Source organism: Podarcis melisellensis (assembly GCF_964234715.1).
Source record: "Podarcis melisellensis genome assembly, chromosome: 14".
Classification (NCBI taxonomy): Eukaryota; Metazoa; Chordata; class Lepidosauria; order Squamata; family Lacertidae; genus Podarcis; species Podarcis melisellensis.
The window spans coordinates 47,988,095-48,010,135 of record NC_138546.1 but is presented as its reverse complement, the minus strand read 5'-3'; the positions used below and the strand labels follow the sequence as shown (position 1 = coordinate 48,010,135).

The window sequence follows — 22,041 nt, the reverse complement described above, 5'->3', positions numbered from 1 at the left end:
GAGGTACCACTGTATTGACAGCTTCTGAAGGAAGGGAGAGGGCAGGCTGAGCCCATGAAGCTCTTAGAGGCAGACTCCATCGTGGATTAAATCTAGGGTCTTATGAAGAGCTACGAAATAGGAGACAGAATGATCTGATCTTATAGGGCACAACACCCAGGGAATTTCTCCTGTGAAATAAATGGGAGCTCCTCAAGAGCAAAACATTCACTTGTGGGACTCCCATTTATTACTGAGAGCCAGTGTGGTGCACTAGCTAGAGTGTCGAACTCGGGCCTGAGAGACCAGGGTTTGAATCCCTTCTCAACCATGAAGCTCAGTGCGTGACTTTGGGCCTAACCTACCTTGCAAGGTTGTTGTGAGGATAAAAGTGGAAAGGAGAAGCATGTATGCAGCCCTGAGCTCCTTGGTGGAAAGGCGGGATTTAAATGCTAAAATAAATATATAAAATAAATAATGGGGTTTGCACGGACATAAATCACCAGGGGATTGTGCCCTATGTAAGTTAGTGCCATTTGGACTTCCTATTTCAGGACAAAAATGTCTTGGGCTCCTCCTACCCAAAATTCGCTCAAGACAAGGGGTAGGAAAGATGCAGTGAAATCCAATCCGGGAAGCCCCTGGTGCAGGGAGGAAGTTATTTTTCTGAAGGTTCAGTAGCTGGCCTTGTTTGCAAGGAAAGAAGGCTTGCCTGCCAATAATACAGAGGGTGCTCAGCAGTCTTTATTTAGCCTGGGAGAGGAGCCTGGCTTCTTTCTCAAATGCCCTTCACTGTAAGCGACGTCCTTTGCTTACCTTCTTTTTTAAATAAAATGTGTTATAGCACTTTCTTGTCTGTCTTTTAAGAGGGATGCTGAGTTGTGAAATCAAGAGACAGGGAAATGCTGCTCCTGTCCCAAGGGCTGAAACAGTCTCCCACTTCCAGCTCTGTAACAGTCACCTTCCATATTTAGGCTGTGCAGCTTAAATGCTATTTATAGGGACGGACCTTAGCTCAGAGGTGGAGCGTCTGTTTTGCATGCAGAAGGTCTCAGGTTCAGGCCCCACAACATCTCCAGGTAGGTGTGGGAACATCCCCTGCCTGAAACCCTGGAGAGCTGCTGCCGGTCAGTGTAGACAACACTGAGAGAAACCAATGGGTTGGCTCAGTACAAGGCTTTGAACACTCAGTACAAGGCTTCCTACATCCCAACATGTTTGTGGCAGCATCTCCTGACCATAATGTAGGAATGTCCCTGTTACAGGAAAGGAGGTCAATGTGGAGGAGTGGACAGAGGCTTCATCTGGAACCAGGGAGACCAACTCATTACTAAGGAGGGGGACGCTTAACCCTCCCCCACTGAGTCCTATTCTCACTCTGCATCAATACAGAGCTTTGAATACATTCTCAATAATTTGGAAGGATTTTTGTGCTGGTCGGTGTAATTAATGGGAGTCTATTTTACTTTCTGCATTGCAATGCATTATTTCCAGGGGCAATAAATATTCACTGTTTTGCATAGAACTGAGCTGTTGTTACACTTAAAAAACTGTCCTGCATTTGAGATTTTGGAAGACTTTATGTTATATTGTTGGTCTTATTTCTGGTCAGTTGTCCATAATAAACTGGTGTGGATGACGCTATCATAATTCTTCTTCTTTGCTTTATGTGCTGTTTTACTGCAGTTGCTTTTGTGCATCAATTTTGTTTTTTCTGATTATGTAATTTGCTTTGTAGGGTAGGCCAGTCTCAGTATCTGCATATTGCAGCTGTTGGAGAAGGAGGCAGAGAGACAGACACGTGGCTCACCTAAGGTCTCGGGGCTTTGTGGCAGAGGCAAGATTTGAGCTGAGGACTTTCTTACCACTACCCAACAGTAGTTCTATTTGACCAAGGTTTTTTGGGAGGGGGCGGCGGGGAGTTGGGCGATGATAGGAAAAGAACACCCAGGAAAAGACTAGACACTGGGGACACACAACTTCATTGAGACTGAGGAGCATTCCATGGACACAGATCCTCTTTGTTTGCTTTCTGCAGACTCCCCCACAGTGACTTTGCACAAATTCTACTTCCAGCCCAAGGACAAGGGTAACAACAGCTTGCATCAAAGTGTTCAAAGCACTCAAGAACCTAGTGCTGATTTTGGGGGTGGGGGGGGCACAGAGCTCACCATAGGAAGACACTGCACTGACACCTAGCAAGCAGCCTTGGCAACTGCATTGTGGAACTGGAATTTGCCAGAGGTGGCAGGCAGGCAGCTGTGGCTCAAGCAGATTCTGAACTGGGGACTAGAGAGATGCTGGGCTAACAACGGGGGTGGGGTGGGGGTGGCTTCCCCTTGCCCCATGGAATCCCTGCCAATGGCCTGATCTTGTATATGAACTTGGGGTGGAGGAGAAGGGGTGATTCCAGGGAGGGACTGCTCTTTATCAAGGGTAAAATCGACTGAGTTCTACCTAGCATTCTCTGCAACAAATCCAGTAACTGGGAGTGACTTCTACTTTAATTTGCTGGGGGCCAATTTGTGCGGATAAAATGATGGGGTGGGAGTCATGTATGTCAAATTGAGCTCCCTGGAAGAAAAGCAGGGCATAATAGCAATACAAAAACAGAGATATAATCCAGTGAAGTACTTACAGAATGTAAGTGATAACTCCTATACTCCTGAAACAAAGCAAAAGAAAAAAGATGGAAATATTTAAATTAACACCCACTATTGTGTAATCTACTGGCATATGCAGATGGAAAGTGGGGAAAAGAAAGCCACATTGGGACCTAACTTTGACACATAAACACATTTTATACCATGTTTGGTTGTTTTTAATAATAATATAAGAGAGTGTTTTCCATAGAACTTGGCCAAACTAGTTAAGAAGGTCTTGAATATTTACCAACTTATAAAACCCCAGCAGTGGCTCTTTCACTTGACGCAACCAAAGCTTTTGATAAAGTTAATTGGGATTTTCATAAAGAATTATTAAAATTTCAAGAATTTGGCACCCAAAGTTTATAGGCATTATTGATCAGTGTTATAATAGCAATTTAGCACATATTTGAATTAGTGGTAGAGATTCTAATCAATTTCCAGTCTATAAGAGAACAAAACAAGGTTGTCCACTGTCACCCTTTTCATTTGGAACCACTGGCTGAACTAATTAGAAATGACCCGATAATAACTGGAGTTCAAAGCAGTGACATGCAACACAGTATAAGAATGTTTGCAGATGGTATCTTGCCTTTATTGACTGATCTCGAACCATCAGACAAGAAGTGATGCTATACTGGAAGGGAATGGAAAGAGGGAAATCCTTACCACATATCTGCAGCCAGCCCAAGAGGCTCGTAGTTCACTATTTCTGGTGCTGAAAGAAACAGCAAGAATCAGCAAGAGGGTGCACCAAGGATTTTAAAGGCAAGTACAGAACCACAAACCTAGAAGGCAGGCACACACACACACACACACCCTCTGGAGCCCCCAGAACACAATTCCCCTCCTCCTTCCCAACCCGCACTCTCAGCGCCACTGCTCATTCCCCACCTCCACAAACAACAAGAAATTCCCAGGGCATAACTCACGGCAAAGGCTGATCTCCTTTGGAAGGAGGTCATGGGAGGGCTTGCTGGCTTTTCATAACATTTGAGAAGATTTTCAGACTTGCAGGTGGATCTATGTGAAGGGGGCAAAGCTTAACCTAGGAATGGAAAATGTGTGGCCTTCCAGGTGTTGTTGGACTTGGGGTAGCCTCAGCCAGCAGAGCCAATAAGAAGGGGGAATGGGAACTGTAGTCCGCCAGCATCTGGAGGGCCACAGCATCTCGACCCCTCCAGTGCAGGGACCCCCACAGGCCAGTTTCCATGAAGCACACATACTTTTCAGTCACTCTAATCTAAACAAGTGGCAGCCATAAGGAATGCCAGTGACTGTAGTATAAACTTTGACTGACTGGTTAAACAATCAACAACTAACAGTGAAATGGCTGAGACTTACCCACAAATTCTGGTGTCCCAAAAATATTTTTAAACTCAACACCATCTTCTATTTCATGAGCCAGACCAAAATCAATCAGTTTTATGTGCGGGATGGGAATATTCTTTTCTAGTAGCATAATATTCTCAGGCTTATTGGATAACAAGGACGACACACATACAAAGAAATAATAAAGTCAGATTTGTGGATTGATTCAGCCCTATTTTTTAACAGGAATATAAGTATCTGCCTCAGTATTTTCTACACTGATGTGCGGATTGCTTTCAGACACATACTCCACCCACCCCCACCCTGGAAATGCCAGGGATTCAGCCTGTGACCACCTGCTTACAGAACAGATGCTAAACCACTAAGCTACAGCCCTTCCCTAACCTAGATTCAGGTGGGCCTCTAGAAAAGGGCTCCTCTGATTGCCCTAAAACAGATGCAAGATGCAATTCAATGCACCAAAGCAAATGTCGCTGTGTCATGCTGAGTCATGGTCTGCAGCTCTGGCAAAGGACTCAGATGACAGCTCCAGGATCATATATTAAGAGACTTATATTTTGACAGCTGTCGTAATTTCAGTTTACGCTTTCCCCCTCAACTGCACAAGACAATGGCAATACAATATCTGGCAGCTGCAGAGTTTCATAAACGGAACTTAGAGGCAGGACACCTGCTTTGTATACAGAAGGTCCCAGGCTCCATCTCTGGCAGCGTCTCCAGTTAATAAAGGCTCGGTTGCCCAGAGATGGAGAAGACTCTCTTCTGCCTGAGACAAGCATGGAAAGCCCCTTGCCAGTTGGGGTAGATGGGCAAACAGCCCAACCAGCTGCCAAAAGGCAGCTTCAGGTTCTTAATGATCTTTTCCCAAGTGGTAGTTATGTTGCTCATGTTACAGGCCTCTCTCGTGAATGCTTAAGACTTGCGGGTTTGCTTGTTTCGTTTTCTAGTACATGCAAAACCATTCCCCACCACTCTTTTTGATCAAGTACCCCACTAGCTTTTCCAGTCTGAAACAACTGCCACCACTTTCATTCATGAAAAATTCCCAGTCCTACATTCCCTAACGGAGGTACTGGGGGTTCCTTTCTCCTTTAAAAATAGAAAAGGGTGGGGAGAGATTTGATCCTCAGTCCTAAACACAAATCCCATTTAAGATGGATAAAAGTGGTTGGATAAATCAAGCCCCCTGATTCTCCTCTTGAGGAGGTGAGTTACAGACTCTTAACCTCTGTGAACAGATTCTACGTGCTCAGAGATATATTATAATAATAATAATAATAATAATAATAATAATAATAATAATAATAAATTATTTGTACCCCACCCATCTGGCTGGGTTTCCCCAGTCACCCTGGGCGGCTTCCAACAAAGATGAAAGATACACTAAAATGTCACATATTAAAAACTTCCCTGAACAGGGCTGCCTTCAGATGTCTTCTGAATGTCAGGTAGATGTTTATCGCTTTGACATCTGATGGGAGGGCGTTCCACAGGGCGGGCGCCACTACCGAGAAGGCCCTCTGCCTGGTTCCCTGTAACTTGGCCTCTCGCAGTGAGGGAACCGCCAGAAGGCCCTCGGAGCTGGACCTCAGTGTCCGGGCAGAACGATATACTGGACCGAGGCCGTTTAGGGCTTTAAAGGTCAGCACCAACACTTTGAATTGTGCTTGGAAACGTACTGGGAGCCAATGTAGGTCTTTCAAGACCGGTGTTATATGATACTGAATCACAGAGGGAAACCTGGGTGCACAGTGGTGGAAACTGCAGTGGAGCATTGTGTGTGCGCACATGCAGAGTTACCTTATTCACCTGCCCCTTCTTACTTCTTACTCTGAGAGCTGCAATCAGGATTCCCTGCCTCCCTGCCATTTAACCTGACTTTTCTCTTCCTGAAATGCAAAGGCACTGCAAGGTCCAGGTGAGGGAAATGCCAGAGGTGAGACAGAAGCAAATCACATTAGCTACCTTTGTTCTTTTCCTAGTTCAGTTTACAGGGTGGAGGGTTGCTACACAAGGGGCAGGTCAGTCCCCAAAGAGGAATCTTCCACCATTCACAGCATAGCAAAGGGTGGGAGGAACTCAGATTTTGAGATTAGATTACAGGCTGTGCTTGCTGTGACAGTGAGCACAGTTCCAGTGTATACAAATCAGCTGAGCTCTGGTTTATTTGTTTATAGAATTTCTTACTTGCCCTTTCCCCAGAAGGTTGCAAAGGCTTACACGTCCACATGGCACAGGAGCCACAAAAACCAAGCATGTTTAAACCACTCCCCAGCCTTGCCTTTCCCAACCTGGTGCCCTCCAAATGTTTTGAACTGCAACTCCCACCAGTCTCAGCCAGCACAGCTAAAAAAGGCTGAGGGCTGACTGGGAATTATAGCCCCCAAAATATGGAGGGCACCAGGCAGCTGAAAGCTGGTCTACAGTCAGCTGCCAACAGGGTCGCCGACTTGGGACCCAGATTATGGGTGCCCAGAGGCACATGTGACATAATGTGACGTCATGATGTCACGGTGCGCTGTGACATCATGACATCACATTACGGCACATGTGTTGCAGAGGTGCCTGGGAACCCTGGAAGTCCTGTCCTATGGTCCAGCACCCACAACAAAATTTTTGTGGGTGCCCAGTCCCCCAGCGCCCCCTAGAGCTGGCATCAGTGGCTGCCAAGCCCATTCTGCTTACCTTTAAATCAAAATGGGCTATTTTCTTGTCGTGCAAGTAGCTGACACCATCTAGGATCTGCTTAATGAACTGTGTGGCTTCCTCTTCACTCAGCGATTCCTTCTGGGCCAGGAAATCAAAAAGTTCTCCTCCAGACACACTATAAAGCCGACAAGAAAGTATTGTGATAGCTGCATTAACAGCAAAAGGATGCAGATTCATCGTACTATTCTGCTTCCAGTTCCCTGGATTAGTCTAATTGAGTTTACTGCCCTGAACAATGAGCCAGGAATGAGGTGTGTATGAGACTCATCCACACACCAACACTGATATATATGAACTTTGCCTTTGCACTTACTCAAAATCCAACGTGCCACCAAAGCTGGTCACTGAACCTTGAAATTCTGATGGACAGCTAACATGTTGCACACAAGTTCTCCACAAGGTGGCCCTCAGCACCAACACAGTTTTCTACACAAAATCCCAAGAATCTGAGACTGCTAGCGGGGGGGGGGGGGGGGACAAGAACAGAAGAGTCCAATCCCAGTTGTGGTTTTAAGGGCTAGAGGGCTTGGAATTCTGCACTTGATGAGCTCAAATTTGCACACAAACAAAGGAATAGATGGAACTGACTGGATTGCTTTGCAATTATTCAAATAATTTGCACACTTTCTCTCTCTTATTAAGCATAATTTAGTCTGGTTTTACTCTTCACGGGGAAACCCTTACTCTCTGCCCACGATACTTTATTCAGCTCCCCAGTGGGCTTCTGATATTTCAACAGACATTGCTTGTGCACATAGGCGCCGACTCCATGGGGCCTGAGGGGGCCCGAGCCCCCTCAAAAATTCGTTTGGGGGGGCTCTGCCCCCCCAATAATTTAAGAAAATTATTACCGTATTTTTCCCTCAAAAAGAGGAAGCGGCTGCTTTCCTGCATTCTGCCTCAGGGTCTTACTGCCCACCCTCCTCTGTTTCCTTGCTGTGTTTGCTCAAACGGAACAAAGAGCAGGGAAAGCCCCTCCCCTCCAGGCAAGGAGAGGGCTGAAAACATGCAGGAGGGAGGGAGAGAGAGAGAGAGAGAGAGAGAGAGCGCGCGCGAGCTGGCTGGCTTGGGTGGGTAGGTGAGGGAAAACTTTTGCCTTCCTTTCCTCCTTGCCGTTATACCCCTCCCCTGCATTCTTAGCCAGCTGCTTCTCTGCACACCCCTCTCGTGCTCCTTGTCCGTTCTGTGTTTTTCCTTCCCTCCCCACTTAAAATGTGGTTAAAAAGCATGGATCCACAGGGATCCTCAGGATCTTTGCATTGGGTCACCCCAAATTCACCATCAGAGCACATAGCATGTCCATGGCTACAGCCTGCCCCCCGCAAATCACGCACCCACTGTTGCCTGGGGCTGCAATGGTGCAAAAACGTGGTTACAAAGCATGGATCCACAGGGATTCTCAGGATTTTTGCATTGGGTCACCCCAAATTCACCATCAGATCACATGTCTGTGGCCACAGCATGAAGCACAAAAATGATACATAATTAATATTCACCGCCCACGGTGGCAGCCAATCGGCTGCCGCAAAGGGCGGGCCCTCACAGGTTCACTTAAGGTTGGGGCAGCCAGGGGCTCACCCCTTTCGTTCCCCCAGCAGCAGCGGTTTGGAGGTCTTGGGCCCCCCCAATATTTTTTATAAGTCGGTATGGGCCCCCCCAATATTTTTTATAAGTCGGCGCCCCTGCTTGTGCATATTCTAGCTTATCTTAAGAACTAGAAACTTTATCTATTCATTCATTTTAAAAGTGCATTCCTGTGCATCTCAGCACATACGCAGCCTCTCCTACTCACAGCTCGAGGATAAGGACCACATCAGTCTTGTTCTCATACACGTCATGCAGCTTGATTATATTGGCGTGAAGGATCTGTTGCAGGATGTTGACCTCCCTTTCGATCTCCTCTCGCCGGACTCCACGGCGGCTGGCACGGCTCTGTCGTTTCTTGATAAATTTGGCGGCGTATTCCACCCCTGTGACCTTCTCCCGGCATTTCTTCACTATAGCAAACTGGCCACTGCAAAGAAGAAAGAGGAGCTGAAGGCAATTCTCCCACACCAGGGAAACTGGCCATCCTTTGGAAAGTCAGGAGTGGGTGCAGGAGACGGGTTCAAATTCCTGGAGTAGCCCCACTTATGGCTACAGACACAACGAAGATCGTTGGATGCCAAGCTAATATGCATTAAAATGTCAACAGAATAATAATAATAATAATAATAATAATAATAATAATAATAATATATTATTTATACCCAACCCACTCTGGGCGGCTTCCAACAAAATATTAAAATACAGTAGTCTGTTAAACATTAAAAGCTTCCCTAAAGAGGGCTGCCTTCAGATGTCTTCTAAAAGTCTGGTAGTTGTTATTCTCTTTGACATCTGGTGGGAGGGCATTCCACAGGACAGGTGCCACTACCAAAAAGGCCCTCTGTCTGGTTCCCTGTAACTTGGGTTCTCGCAATGAGGGAACCGCCAGAAGGCCCTCAGCTCTGGACCTCAGTGTCCGGGCAGAACGATGGGGGTGGAGACGCTCCTTCAGGTATACTGGACCGAGGCCATTTAGGGCTTTAAAGGTCAGCACCAACACTTTGAATTGTGCTCGGAAATGTACTGGGAGCCAAGTTATATCTTTCAGGACCAGTGTTATATGGTCCTGGTAGCTATTCCCAGTCACCAGTCTAGCTGCCATGTTCTGGATTAGTTGTAGTTTCTGAGTCACCTTCAAAGGTAGCCCCACGTAGAGTGCATTGCAGTAGTCCAAGCAGGAGATAACTAGACATAAGAATGTAAGAAGAGCCTTGCTGGATCAGGCAATGGCCCAACTGGTCCAGCATCCTGTTCTCACAGCAGTCAACCAGATGTCCCAGTGGGAAACCCGGAAGCAGGACCTGAACACAAGAGCCCTCTCCCCTCCTGTGTTTTCCAGCTATTTGTATTCAAGCATCACTGCCTCTGAGCTTGGGGGCAGAGCACCCACAAAGCACCAGGAAAAGATTTAAAGCTTTGAGTCTGCTTTCGAATAACACTTATTTGGTTTGTCTAAAAAAAGAAATTTGAGCATAAAAAGGGTTTTCTTAACTCAGAGTTTCAGGGCTCCAAGAAGTTAGCCTTGGGTTAATGTACCCTTTTGGCTCTAGGCAAACTTATTTAAAAAATAAAAATAAAAATCTCCAAGGCTTTTAAAGTATTAACTTGTAAACTGTCCAGATTTGCTGTGCATTTCTGGCTAGTTTTTGCTATTATGTTTGTGTTATTTATTACACTATATAGAAATTTGTAAAACCTTCACAAATGAAAAATCTTTATGAAATCCTGATATGGTGGGAGGGGGAGACCTCCTAATACATTTTTTTAAAAAAACTGATTGCAGAGTTATGAAGTCTACAAACGCAATTTTTAAAAAACCTTAAAAGTTACAGGAGGGATTATCCCACCTCCCAGTCAAATGCCTTTATTTACTGTAAATGTTTTAGCATGCTACAAACTTTTACAACTTGAGACTATTCTTAAATGTCAGCTGGCCTGACCTGACCGCAGCTGCTGCATTTCAAGGTTATTCTTCAACCACCAATTTTAGTATTTCCTCCATAGCTCAGAAAAAGGAAACAAGCTCTGCATCCTCTAGTATTTTAGTGTGATGAAAGCCCCCCCTCAGATCCAGGTATGAAGTAATTAGTTAGCAGAGGAAGGAAGCAGAGAATTCCACATAAAGTATAGTGTGGATGAGATCACTTTGCCGCTTCCTGTCTTCCTCTCGTACATTCAACACAAGGTATGATTTGAATGCAGAGCAGGTGTTGGAGGGGAGAGATTTCCAGGCAATAAACCCAAGACAGGCGAGGAAAAGAGGCCTAATTCACATGATGCTTTACAGCAGACTTTCCCAAAACTGGTGCCCTCCAAATGTTTTGGACTACACCTCCCATCAGACCCAGCTTGGGGAAGGCCGATTATTATTTTGCATTTATACAGCACAAAACACATTGAATGTTGCACTGGAGAGATACCTACTCCTCTTTGACTGGGAAGTCAAGGAAGAGGAGGTCACTGCATCAGTGATAAAGTGGTCACAGGACTTTGGATACGTTATATCAATGTCCCAATGGGAAAATCTCTGGAAGAAGAATTGGAAATTTACTACCTGTTACGCCATCAGGGAGAACTTCCTCAAAATGCAACACCAATGGTATCTAACACCTCAGAAACTAGCCAAAATGTATAAAGGAGTAAAAAGTAACTGTTGGAGATGTGGAGTACAACAAGATCCTTTTATCATGTATGGTGGCAATGCAATAAAATCAAAACGTTCTGGGAGGATATCCACTTAGAACTCAAAAAGATGTTACGAATCGCCTTTAACTTCAAGCCAGAGGCATACTTACTGGGTATTCTTGATATGGACTTTCCTAAAAAAAAAGATATTTTTCTCTACGCAACGGTGGCAGCGAGGGTTCTTATAGCTACAATGTGGAACAGTGAAAAAGTTCCCTCAAGACAAGAGTGGGTCAAAAAAATGATTGACTATGCTGAATTAGACAGCCTATCCGAAAAATTAAAGAACAAACCAAGGAAAGAATTCATTTCAAAATGGGAAGTATTTAAAATATATTTGAAAATTAATAATACTGACTTAAAATCCATAACGGCATTTGAATAATTCCAGCAATATCGTTCACTAGTTATATGATGTAACATATTTTGAATTGATTTGAGATGACAGTAATAACATGTATTGGCAACAAAGAACGGTAATTTGATTTATGTAGTAGATTGGAAGTCAGGTTTAAAAAGAAGAGGCCATTACAGTATATGGATTATGAAATTTATATTAATTCTCTATGTAAGGCGCGACTGATGGTTTATTTTGTCCTTTTTGTTATGTGTTGAGCAAATAAAATAAAAATTAAAAAGGGGGGAGAAGAATGTTGCATTGGAGAATAACATAAGCAAAACAGAGGGGCCCAGATGATCTTACAATCTAAATGTTCACAGTGGGGAAGAAAACTGCAATGGGGCATAGATGCAGCGGAGATATGTGTCCTTAGATTTTGTTTCTTTTGTGGTTGGGGACACGGGTTTGAAGCCAAAGGCTTTGTGAAAGGTGTAGCAGGTACCATGGAGGGAGAATGCAGGACAGGGCAGCTCTGTGAAGGAGCCATGGCACTGTGTGCCGGAGGAGGAGGAGAAGAAGAAGAAGAGTAGTTTGGATTTGATATCCCGCCTTTCACTCCCTTTTAAGGAGTCTCAAAGCGGCTAACATTCTCCTTTCCCTTCCTCCCCCACAACAAACACTCTGTGAGGTGAGTGGGGCTGAGAGACTTCAGAGAAGTGTGCCTGGCCCAAGGTCACCCAGCAGCTGCATGTGGAGGAGCGGGGAAGCGAACCCAGTTCACCAGATTACGAGACTACCGCTCTTAACCACTACACCACACTGGTGGAGGAGCAGCAGCAGCAGCAGCAGCAGGGCAGTCAATGAGCTCCACCTGCTCTGAGAAGGAAATAAGGAGGCTTCCAAGCTTTACTACTGCTTTACTACTGTTTATGATCCAGAGCACTGGCCTTCAGCTGGTGGTGGTAGGGTGTGGGGACCCACAAGTAGGTTGTGGCCTGGTGCAAGGTGGGTCGCAACAGGAGCATTTCTATCACATTAATATGTGGTAAAAGATTATGAAATGGGTATAATAATAATAATAATAATAATAATAATAATAATAATAATAATAATAATAATTTATTTGTACCCTGCCGATCAGGCTGGGTTTCCCCAGCCACTCTGGGCGGCTTCCAACAAAGATTAAAAATACATTAAAATGGATGTTTGGGTCAAAAGCAGGTCCTGGCTCTGAAAAAAAGGTGGAAGATACTTGACCTAGAGAAAGTTAGGGGACGGGTCAACACAGCTTCCTGCATTATGGGACACTGTGGGTGTAAGTACCAGGATAGGGGTGGGAGTGGGGGTGTCACGACAATAATTTACCATTCCACTACTGGGAAGAGGCCAGCTTGGAGAAAGAATTTGAAGAAAGATATAACTGGGCTTAATTGATTGATTGTTACTTATTTATTATGCATTTATATCCCATCTTTGCTCCCGACAGCTCACAGTGGTATGTGTGGTTCTTCGCCCTGCCTTTTTCCCCTTTTTAAAAAAATTCTCACAGCAATCCTGTGAGGTTGCACCACAGAAGCAATTCTGCGACAGTTTCAGGTGAATGGATGCAGCAAAATATGAAGGGTTTCCTCCTTTTGCATCCGTAACTCCACTCACAGGCAGACATTCTACATGTTGTTTGGAATAATCCACATATTCAGATCTGCAGATAGAAAATCTGCTCATCAAGAAGATGAAGCAGCCTGAGGACAGCTTTCTCCAAATTCAGGGAATGGTTTTTTTGTCCTCCTCCTGTCACCTAGCGCCAGAAGGCTGTACCATTCAGGATGCAGAAAATCCTCCCTAGGGCACCTCTCAACAGAATCCCATTCAGAATTCCAGACTGATTAAAATTACAGGGTTTTATTTACACAGCAGAAGCTCTGAGCTATAAACTTTCCCTCTGTCATTAAACACATTACAAGTATAGTAATTACAGTATATGTATGCAGAGGGCATACATTATGTGGCATATCCTGCAATTAAATGCCATATTTCCCAATGTAATACTAAGAGTATTATATAATTAACAGAGAGACCACAGCCAAAGTCAAGTCTAAAGTCTCTCACACGTCCATAAAAGCCCAGAAATCCAGAGATAAGGCTCACACTTGACCTTCACATGGCCTGGAATGCCTTAGGATTGCGGTACGGACTCTCAACCTCTAATTTTAGTTCTGTGATTGCTAGCCTGATCTACACAAAGATGGGTTATAATCTGCAGTGTCATTCCAGACCATTTCATCGTGCGCTAGGGGAATATGGACCAGGCGAGGGATCTGCCTATACATCTTGGGATCCGGGTATTTAAAGAATTGTATGATCCCATACAAATGTGTCCAATTGCCAAGATCTTCCACTGAGGGTCTTTCCTGGGTACCTCCATTCTCCAGCTTTAGGAACACATGAAGTTTCCTTACATCAATTCAGATTGTGTGGATAATGTCATTATATGGTTTAGGCACTAGGTGGCAGTGGACCTAAGTGTATCTGGGTGGAGTTGGGTTTTCAGTGCTATGCTGTTCTTCTTGGAGACAACAAAGTGCTTCTTTAGCTTCCCAGCATGGCAAAGGGTTATGGGAAACAAAATCTAAGATTTGTTTTTAAGATTGAGGTAGGCTTGATGTTTGGTGTGAATCGGAAATCGTCATTTGATGCCAAATTGTCAACGAGGGGCACAGCTTCAAAGCATCACCCACATCTCCCAGCTGGCTGGAGAATGTGGCAGAGCAGCTCCACCTGAAACCAACACACCTGGCTTAGCCTATCTGGATGAAGCCAGAATACTTGAGATGTATTAGTATGGTAATATTACAACTGCAACAGACGGTTCCAAGAATTTCTGTGTTTGATCAGGTGCTTCCATAGGACTTTGGAACTTGCAGCAATTTTGTTCCCTTCCGTATCTTCAATTTTGTTTAAGGATGAGACAGGAATTTGATCCCCACATTTGTTTGTGCAGAAGCTGAAATGTTGGACTCCAGTGTGGGAAGCGCATGTTCAAATCCCCACTCAGCTATGATCCCTCACGAGGCTCTTCTGGGGCAGACCATAAATTCTCAGTCTAGCTAGTGCAGCTGCACAGTCCTGCCTGCAAGTGTAACGGGACTCAGAAAAACATTCATCTATACACACCACAAGGAGCCTTGTAAAATGTCAAGGCCGCAGCTGCACTATGGATTTAATGTAGTATCATACCACTTTAAACACTTGCGGCTTCCCACAAAGATTCCTGGGAACTGTAGTTTGTTAAGGGTGCTAAGAGCAGTTAGGACATACAATTCTGAGAGTTCCTGGGGAAGAGAGACTGGTTGTTAAACCATTTTGAGAACTGCAGCTCTGCAAAACAGAGGTCTCCTTAACAACTCTCAGCACCCTTAGATAAAGGGACCCCTGACCATTAGGTCCAGTCGTGGCCGACTCTGGAGTTGCGGTGCTCATCTCACTTACTGGCTGTGGGAGCCAGTGTACAGCTTCCGGGTCATGTGGCCAGCATGACTAAGCCGCTTCTGGCGAACCAGAGCAGCACACAGAAACGCCGTTTACCTTCCCGCCAGAGCGGTACCTATTTATCTACTTGCACTTTGACGTGCTTTCGAACTGCTAGGTTGGCAGGAGCAGGGACCGAGCAACAGGAGCTCACCCCGTCGCAGGGATTCAAACCGCCGACCTTCTGATCAGCAAGTCCTAGGCTCTGTGGTAGCAAACCACAATTCTTTGGGAGAAGCCATAACTGTTCAAAGTGGCATGATACTGCTTTCAATGTATAGTGCTGATGGGGCCTCTGCTATTATTTTTTATGTGTTTAATTAATTATTTGCATTTCCTTTTGCATTTGAGTATAAATCAGCATTAATTTGACATTTTGCATCAGTGTAGATAACTTTATTATCACTTTTTATTTCTGTCCATTTTTATATGTATCTATATATGTGTGTATGCATGTACAACTTTTCTAGTTTTTCATCTTGGAATTTATTGGACTATATGAATCATAAAAAGAAACAAACATTAACAAAAAATCATAAATGAGTAATGTATGGATGTGTGAGGGTGAAGACTAAGCTATTTTATAGTTTAACAGACTTCTACAAGTAAAGGAAGGCATTCAGTCCTTTTCCTGTGGAATATTTACCTTGTACATGATTGCTTTTTGAATTATTCCTGTGAAAGGTCCTGTTCAAATTTAATTGTTGGACTCCAACTCCCATCAGCCCCAGCTAACAAGCAGTCAATGGTCAGGAATGATGGGAGTTGAAGTCCAACAATATCTGGAAGTCCATCCTTGCCATCCTGCACCCACAGTAAGTTCAGCTCTACCTTGGGGGAGAAAGTTTGAGACACCCACATACCCAACTCAGCTGATTTGTTGGGCTTCTCTCAGAGAACATGCTTATTTCTTTGGCATGCACAGGATCAACAAACAGTGCCTAAGAAGATGACAGCATCATCCCTGTTGTGAAGTACGTGGTGCTGCTTTGGTCCTCACCTTTGCTCAAGCCCCCAAATCATAGCAGGACAGAGGAAGGACTGGAGCTGCCTGGAAGATTCACCTGACACCAAACAGCATCCTGGTTTAATGACTTTCAGAAGCAGCTGCTCAAAGGGAAGAGATGAGAGGGAAGGAGGGAGTGTGTGCATTTGCAGGTCAATCCTTAAAGAACTTGTCAAATTATTCTCAGCTTGGAAGCTGATAAAATGTGATGCGCAGGGCAGGAACTTTGGGAATTTTCTTACACTCCTCTTGTGGGCCCTCCTCCCTCTTCGCTTTGCAGATAAATGGACAAAGGGCATGTTCAGCTGCTCCACCACATGCTGGGGGGGACGGGGGGGGGGGCTCACCAACCTCCATTTAGTGATCTAAAAAGGCAACTACCAGGCACTCACCATCTGCAATGTAATCTTTATTTCTTGCTGGTGATCTTTCACTGGTGATCTCAGCAAAATGCCCAAGGGGCAAACAAATAAATATTCTGGTTGCTCGCTCACACACTAGAAAACTGCCCTGCTCATCTTCACTGCTTTCCCTCCTAGTCCTGGAGACAGAGCACAGTCAAACTAGGATACTGGCTGAACTCTAACTGGGACAAGACCAAACAGAAGCAAGCAGGCTGTTTGGACACTCAAGGTGGCTGAGGAAGCAGAAACGGAGGGTGAAGCATCCAATATATACAGGTCCAGCACTGGCGCAGCATGGAAAGGTTTGGGGAAGGAGAGAGAGCAGGCTCTGTGTAATGCTTACTCTGAAAGCAATATGCCCACCTCCATATCCTGGCTTCCTGGACAGGGTGCACTTTCTCCGTCTAACTGAGGCAAAAAGTCTGTAGAAAAACACATCATGAGCTGGAGGCAGAAGCAACTGATCCACCATCAAGGGTGGGAGGAAGGGAGTGGCTTTCAGAAGTGGCTTCGGCTCCCCTCCTCATCTGGACTTTAGGAAGCAGAAATGTTGAGCATGTGAACATGGTGGGATATTAGCAGCCAAACCCAACAAATGCATATTATGGCTACTTAGCATGAGAAGGGGCTAATACCACAGAGCTGATACAACTACGTTGACCCAAGAGAAGTCCTTAAGTCACAGCCCAGATACAACAAAAATGGCCGCCTAACCCCGACGCTCTGAAGAAAGCCATCAATCAACAATGCCTGTATAATGCCACAACATCCAAAAACCACCACACCAAAACACCGAACCACAACACACACACCCCACTTCAAAAATACACAGACTAGGCCACCAAGACAATTGAAATGGCACCAACCAAGGAGATGGCAACAACAAAGAGATCACAACATCCCCCATGATGACAACTGCCCAACATCAAAAAGGGACCTGAGGGAAATTGAACTGAGAATAGCAGAACTTTTGAAGAAAACAGTGACTCCCCTGAAGACAATAATCAGCGACCTGACCTCCAAAGTGGAAACCCTCGCTGTCACCATCTCCACTCTAGGAAAAGAAAACCAGATGCAACTAAAACAAATAGAGCAACTCTGAGAGGAAAACACATGTCTGAAAAACAAATTAGCTGATACGGACAACCGCCAAGAAAGAGAAAGCATGGAAGTGAGAATTAAACTAGCAGGCCTAGAAGACTGGAAGACAGCCTAGCAGGCTGCAACATCCGCTTCCGCAATTTTCCTGAGAAACTCATGTAAAAACACGCTGATTCCCAGACCGTCCGCGGGCTGGATTTAGAAGGCGATTGGGCTGGATCCGGCCCCCGGGCCTTAGATTGCCAACCCATGAACTAAAACAACAGCCCCCACCCCAATACAACAACCAGCAAACAGGCTAAAATCTGACAAATAACTAACATAATGGAGGTGCCAGAGCATGCCAATACTCACATCCCTGCCTTATACCTCAACAAACCAATAATGCTATTAATGATACTGACAACATTGTTTATAAATCTTGTGCCACAAAGGCACTTGACACGGTCTCACTGACTGACCCCTATCGCAAGTGAAAGGGGGGGTGGCCTGTTCTCAAAAAAGGCCCTCCATGCCAGCTGAGACACAGGACCAACCGGCTGGGAGCCAAGTGGTCCAAGCTACTCCAAACAAACACCTATATAACTACATATAAGTGACCCTCTATAACTTACACCCCAATCCTCAGCCCATCTCTAACTCTAACCCCCCTTCCCCCACCCACCACATTATATGTCAGCACAACACACTGGGTTCGATAGACAATACAAGGTGAGACACAGGGCAACCCAGACGGGTTGGCAGGGAATCATCCTATAAGGTAGATAAGTAAGATGGCGAGCTTAAAAGCAATTACACTAAATGTGAGGGGCTTAGGAAGCCCTATCAAAAGAAAACGCATCACCTCGTACATAAACACCATGAAAACACACATTGCCTTCCTACAGGAAATACACAATCCGCCCAAAGGAAGCAAACTCCTGAGTGAACCCCGCTTCAGTCAACAATGGGTGGTACCTGGCTCAGGAAAGGCACACGGAGTAGCCATAGTACTCAGTAGAGACCTACATTATAAAGCCACAACGGTGCAAAAAGACAAAAGAGGCAGATTCGTTTTCGCCAAAGGGATACTAGATGGCAAACTAAATTGACAATTGGCTCCATCTATGCTCCAAACAAGAAGACACTAAACAGTCTCCTTTCCTTCTCCAAAGGGAAAGCAATCCTAGGAGGTGACCTCAACCTAAATATGAGAGGCACCTCCCTAAAAGACATGTATCCTACAACCCCCTGGGCAACCTTCCTCAGAGGGACAACTAGAGACTCTTACAAACTACTGAAAATGCTAAGACATGGAGGCCTTTACGGTATCTGGGAAGAAAAGAACCCAGGAGATACCAGCCACACATTACAGTTTAGATGCCACAGCACAATATCCAGGCTGGGCAGTATTCTGCTCACACAAGGCCTGATCCCACTGGTAGAAACAGCAAACATTAGTAACATTAAAATCACAGACCATGCCCCAGTAGAAGTTACCCTCAAAATAGGAGAGGAAACAGAAACTGCCCCATCATGGTCCTTCAGCCCCATCCTAATCACAACCAGAGGGAGCTGCAGAGCACAGCTGCAGAAGTCACTTGAAAAGTTGGCAGCCCAAGCTATTTAGGCATTCAGCTACAGTGTCACAGCCTGCCTTGCTCTGGCTTCTGAAGGAGAATGTGCCACTAAACGACTAAGCTGGTAGTAATAAACTAATACTCAAAGATGAAGCTGTGGAGCACCATGTAAGGCAGAACTTTCCAAACTGTGTGTGTGTGACACATTAGTGTGTCGGCTGCAGTGTGTAGGTCACACAAACACTCCTTACCCTCCTTCTGGGTCTGGAAAGGGGTTAGCTTAACCTCTGGTTTGCTAGTGTCACGAAATGATGCATGTCTAAAGATTGTGTCACCAACATGAGAAGTTTGGAAAGCTCTGGTGTAAGGAAAACCAGCCCAGCTTAAGGTATTCCTAAAAGGAACAGAGTGGGGCCCTGCCTTCCTGAACATTCCCTGGTCAATGAGGGCTGTTGGAGGACATGAGCTTGTCACTGCAGCTGTCAGGAGCAAGGTGTCAGGAGCAGGTCAGCAATAAATCACACAGCATCAATGAGGTTAACTCTTTATTCAAGGAAATGAGTTCAACTCAGGAGGCCAGGCTTAGTGAGCACAGCAACTCGTCCTGATAGAACTTGCTGCTATGATGCAGTTGCCCAAGTCTACACATCCTTTGGGTCCTTCCCAAGCAATTGGAGACTCTATTTTCTTATCTCTCTTTGCTCCTCCCTCTTCATACCTTTAAGGGTTCTAGAAGACTAGGGGGATGAGGAGCTGGTCTCAGTAGGAAGGAGAGACCCCCTCTGGCTTCTTAAGCAGCCTGCTTCATCTCTGCCTCTTGACCCCCTCCCCCTCTAAGCCTCCACTTCTGCCTCTGATTCTGGACTGCCCTCTGGCACAGCCTCTACCTGATCACTAAACCATGTTACCTCTCCAGCTTCTGACACCTCCTCCTCCCTGTCTGCTCCCTCTTCTCCCTCGTTGTCATCCCACCACCCCTCCCTGGGCTCTGGGCCTTCTTCCCTTGGGGGTTCCCCAGCTGGTGCCCCCCATCGCTCCTCTGCACCCAGCCAGTCCATGATAGCAGCTGTAATGCACACACACACTCCTAAAGTGGCCTGCCATGTCATCTGCACACACCCTCCCACCTGCTGTGTTCAAGCACCGGCTTCCAGCAACAACAGATTTGTGCCCTCTGACTGAGAAAGTGAGTGTGTGGAAAGTGCAGCCTGCTAACAGCTGCCTTTTAGAGACAGACTCCCTCCCCGGTGGCCACTGGTTTTTGTTGTTGTTTGGGGTTTTCCTCAGCAAAGCCAGAGTTAATTTCCTCTTGTCCCGTGGTAGTTCCTGTTTCACTGCATAGCTTTCCTAAAGATAGAAAGGGAGCCAGAGCAATTATGCCTGGAATGAAAAGCAGCTGCCTTTGACGCCACACAGATACAAGGGGGGGGGTGCAGCTGTGTGTGTGTGTGTGTGCAGAAGTGACATTTAAGTCCTGGCGAAAACTGGAAAGTGGATGCCGCTTGGAAGCGGGTGGCAGAATTTGAAGGGGTGGCTGGTGCCAAGAGGGGGTTCCCTTGAGGTGCAAACAAGAAGCTTCAGAAAGGTGGATTTATTGCAGCTGGAGGGGCAGAGAAGGAGTTGTGCCCCCACCCCACTCCCACCCCTCCAGTCCCAAGGGCACTCAGAGGCTTTGCTACATCTTCTGTATCCATTCAAGCAGAATATTTACACTAATTTCAATTATTTTGGAGGCTTCTGCCCCGCCCTTAATTAATAGATTCCAGGGTGGGGTTCAGTACACCATTATAAAAGACTAGCTACTATAAAAAGAAGTTCAAACAATCAAAAGTCATCATACAACAAAGAGGCACCAAAGGGGCCTCAGACACCCTAACCCTGGTGACCACCAAGGCCTTCCATTCAAAACCAAACCAAACTAAATGTTCAATTTTTTTTCTTGCTTTCCCCCCTTTTTGTTTTTTGGTGGTAGTGGGGGGCTTGTCTGATTGTGTCTGTTTTATTCATTTGGGTGTGTGTAGAAGTGTTTTCTCTGTTTGGGGGAAACAGGAGGTTCTGAGCACCACTAGTTTTTTTCTCTGTTGAAATGGGTATTTTGTACCACCTATGACCATTTCTTAAGGTTTCGGAATGTGCCCTCTGGCCCAGAAGGTTAATGAAGGCAACTAAGATAAGAAGGAGCCTGGAGAACTGTTAGAACAGCAGGGCCGGCTATGGATCATCCAACAGAATAAAATCTTATGACCTGGAAAGGGCTTGGGCAAACAGATACATTTTTGCTCAGTGCCAAATGCTATAAGTGGGACTGCACTCATGTCATTCATGACAGCCCTGACTATTTTATCAAACAGTTCAATCCCCCAGAGCCTTTGGCCCAAGATATCACAGGCGCACTGAACTATTTCTAAAAGCAGCAGTCATTCAGAGGATCATAGACCCACCACGGAGGTGGGAGGAGAAGCTAGTGCTTCTGGTAGATCCAGTGGCGTAGCATGGGTTGTCAGCACCCGGGGCAAGGCAAGTAATTTGCGCCCCCTAACCTGTGGATTTGCGCCCCCTAACCCATGGATTTGCGCCCCCTAACCCCCAGATGTTGTGCCCGGTGCGGCCAGCCCCCCCCTGCACCCCCCATGCTACGCCACTGGGTAGATCATGACACTGAGGAGGGGGCCTTCCATTCAGCCCTACTGAAAGCAATGTTTTCAGTTTGCTCACTTGTGGCCCCATTCCTTTAAGCCATCAAGGCTCAGAAGGCTGCTTGGAGGAACTGTCCTTTTCCTCCTCTCCTGATGTGGCTTCTGAGCAGACAGGGAGCTAAAATAAATGACCAAAAGATCAACCATTTGCATAGGGACATGCAACAATTGCTTTCCTTTGTTGTGATGATGCTACTGCCTGGAGGCACGGCACACTTGTAAGTGACCTCGAACAGCGCTGCCCATTCTGTGTCTCAAAGGCTGCCTTTCCTTTCAACAAAAACGCTTCTGTGACAAAAAACGGCCCCACCCAGCACCTGTGGGGCAGGAAAACAGCTCCCATGAGGGCTGATGGATGTGGAAGGACAATTTTTTGCTGAAAGGTCCAGGCAACAGTGTGGATTCCTATTGTTATTATTTTTTAAGATACAAATGTAGAAGTGCAAAACATTCAGCTGGATGGATAAGGT

At 45.7% G+C, this 22,041-nt stretch overlaps 1 protein-coding gene across 2 annotated transcripts in view; it reads right to left on the bottom strand.

Annotated features, from left to right (window-relative positions):
* The window catches only part of DAPK2 (death associated protein kinase 2), a 46,817-nt gene that overhangs the window by 18,214 nt on the left and 6,562 nt on the right, over positions 1-22,041 (bottom strand). For both annotated transcript variants that reach the window (XM_081887735.1, XM_081887734.1), the window contains exons 2-6: positions 8,458-8,679; positions 6,642-6,780; positions 3,969-4,098; positions 3,294-3,342; positions 2,618-2,644 (exon numbers count right to left, since the gene is read on the bottom strand). In XM_081887735.1, the coding sequence (XP_081743861.1) occupies positions 2,618-2,644; positions 3,294-3,342; positions 3,969-4,098; positions 6,642-6,780; positions 8,458-8,679 (567 nt within the window). The remainder of the gene's footprint in view (positions 1-2,617; positions 2,645-3,293; positions 3,343-3,968; positions 4,099-6,641; positions 6,781-8,457; positions 8,680-22,041) is intronic.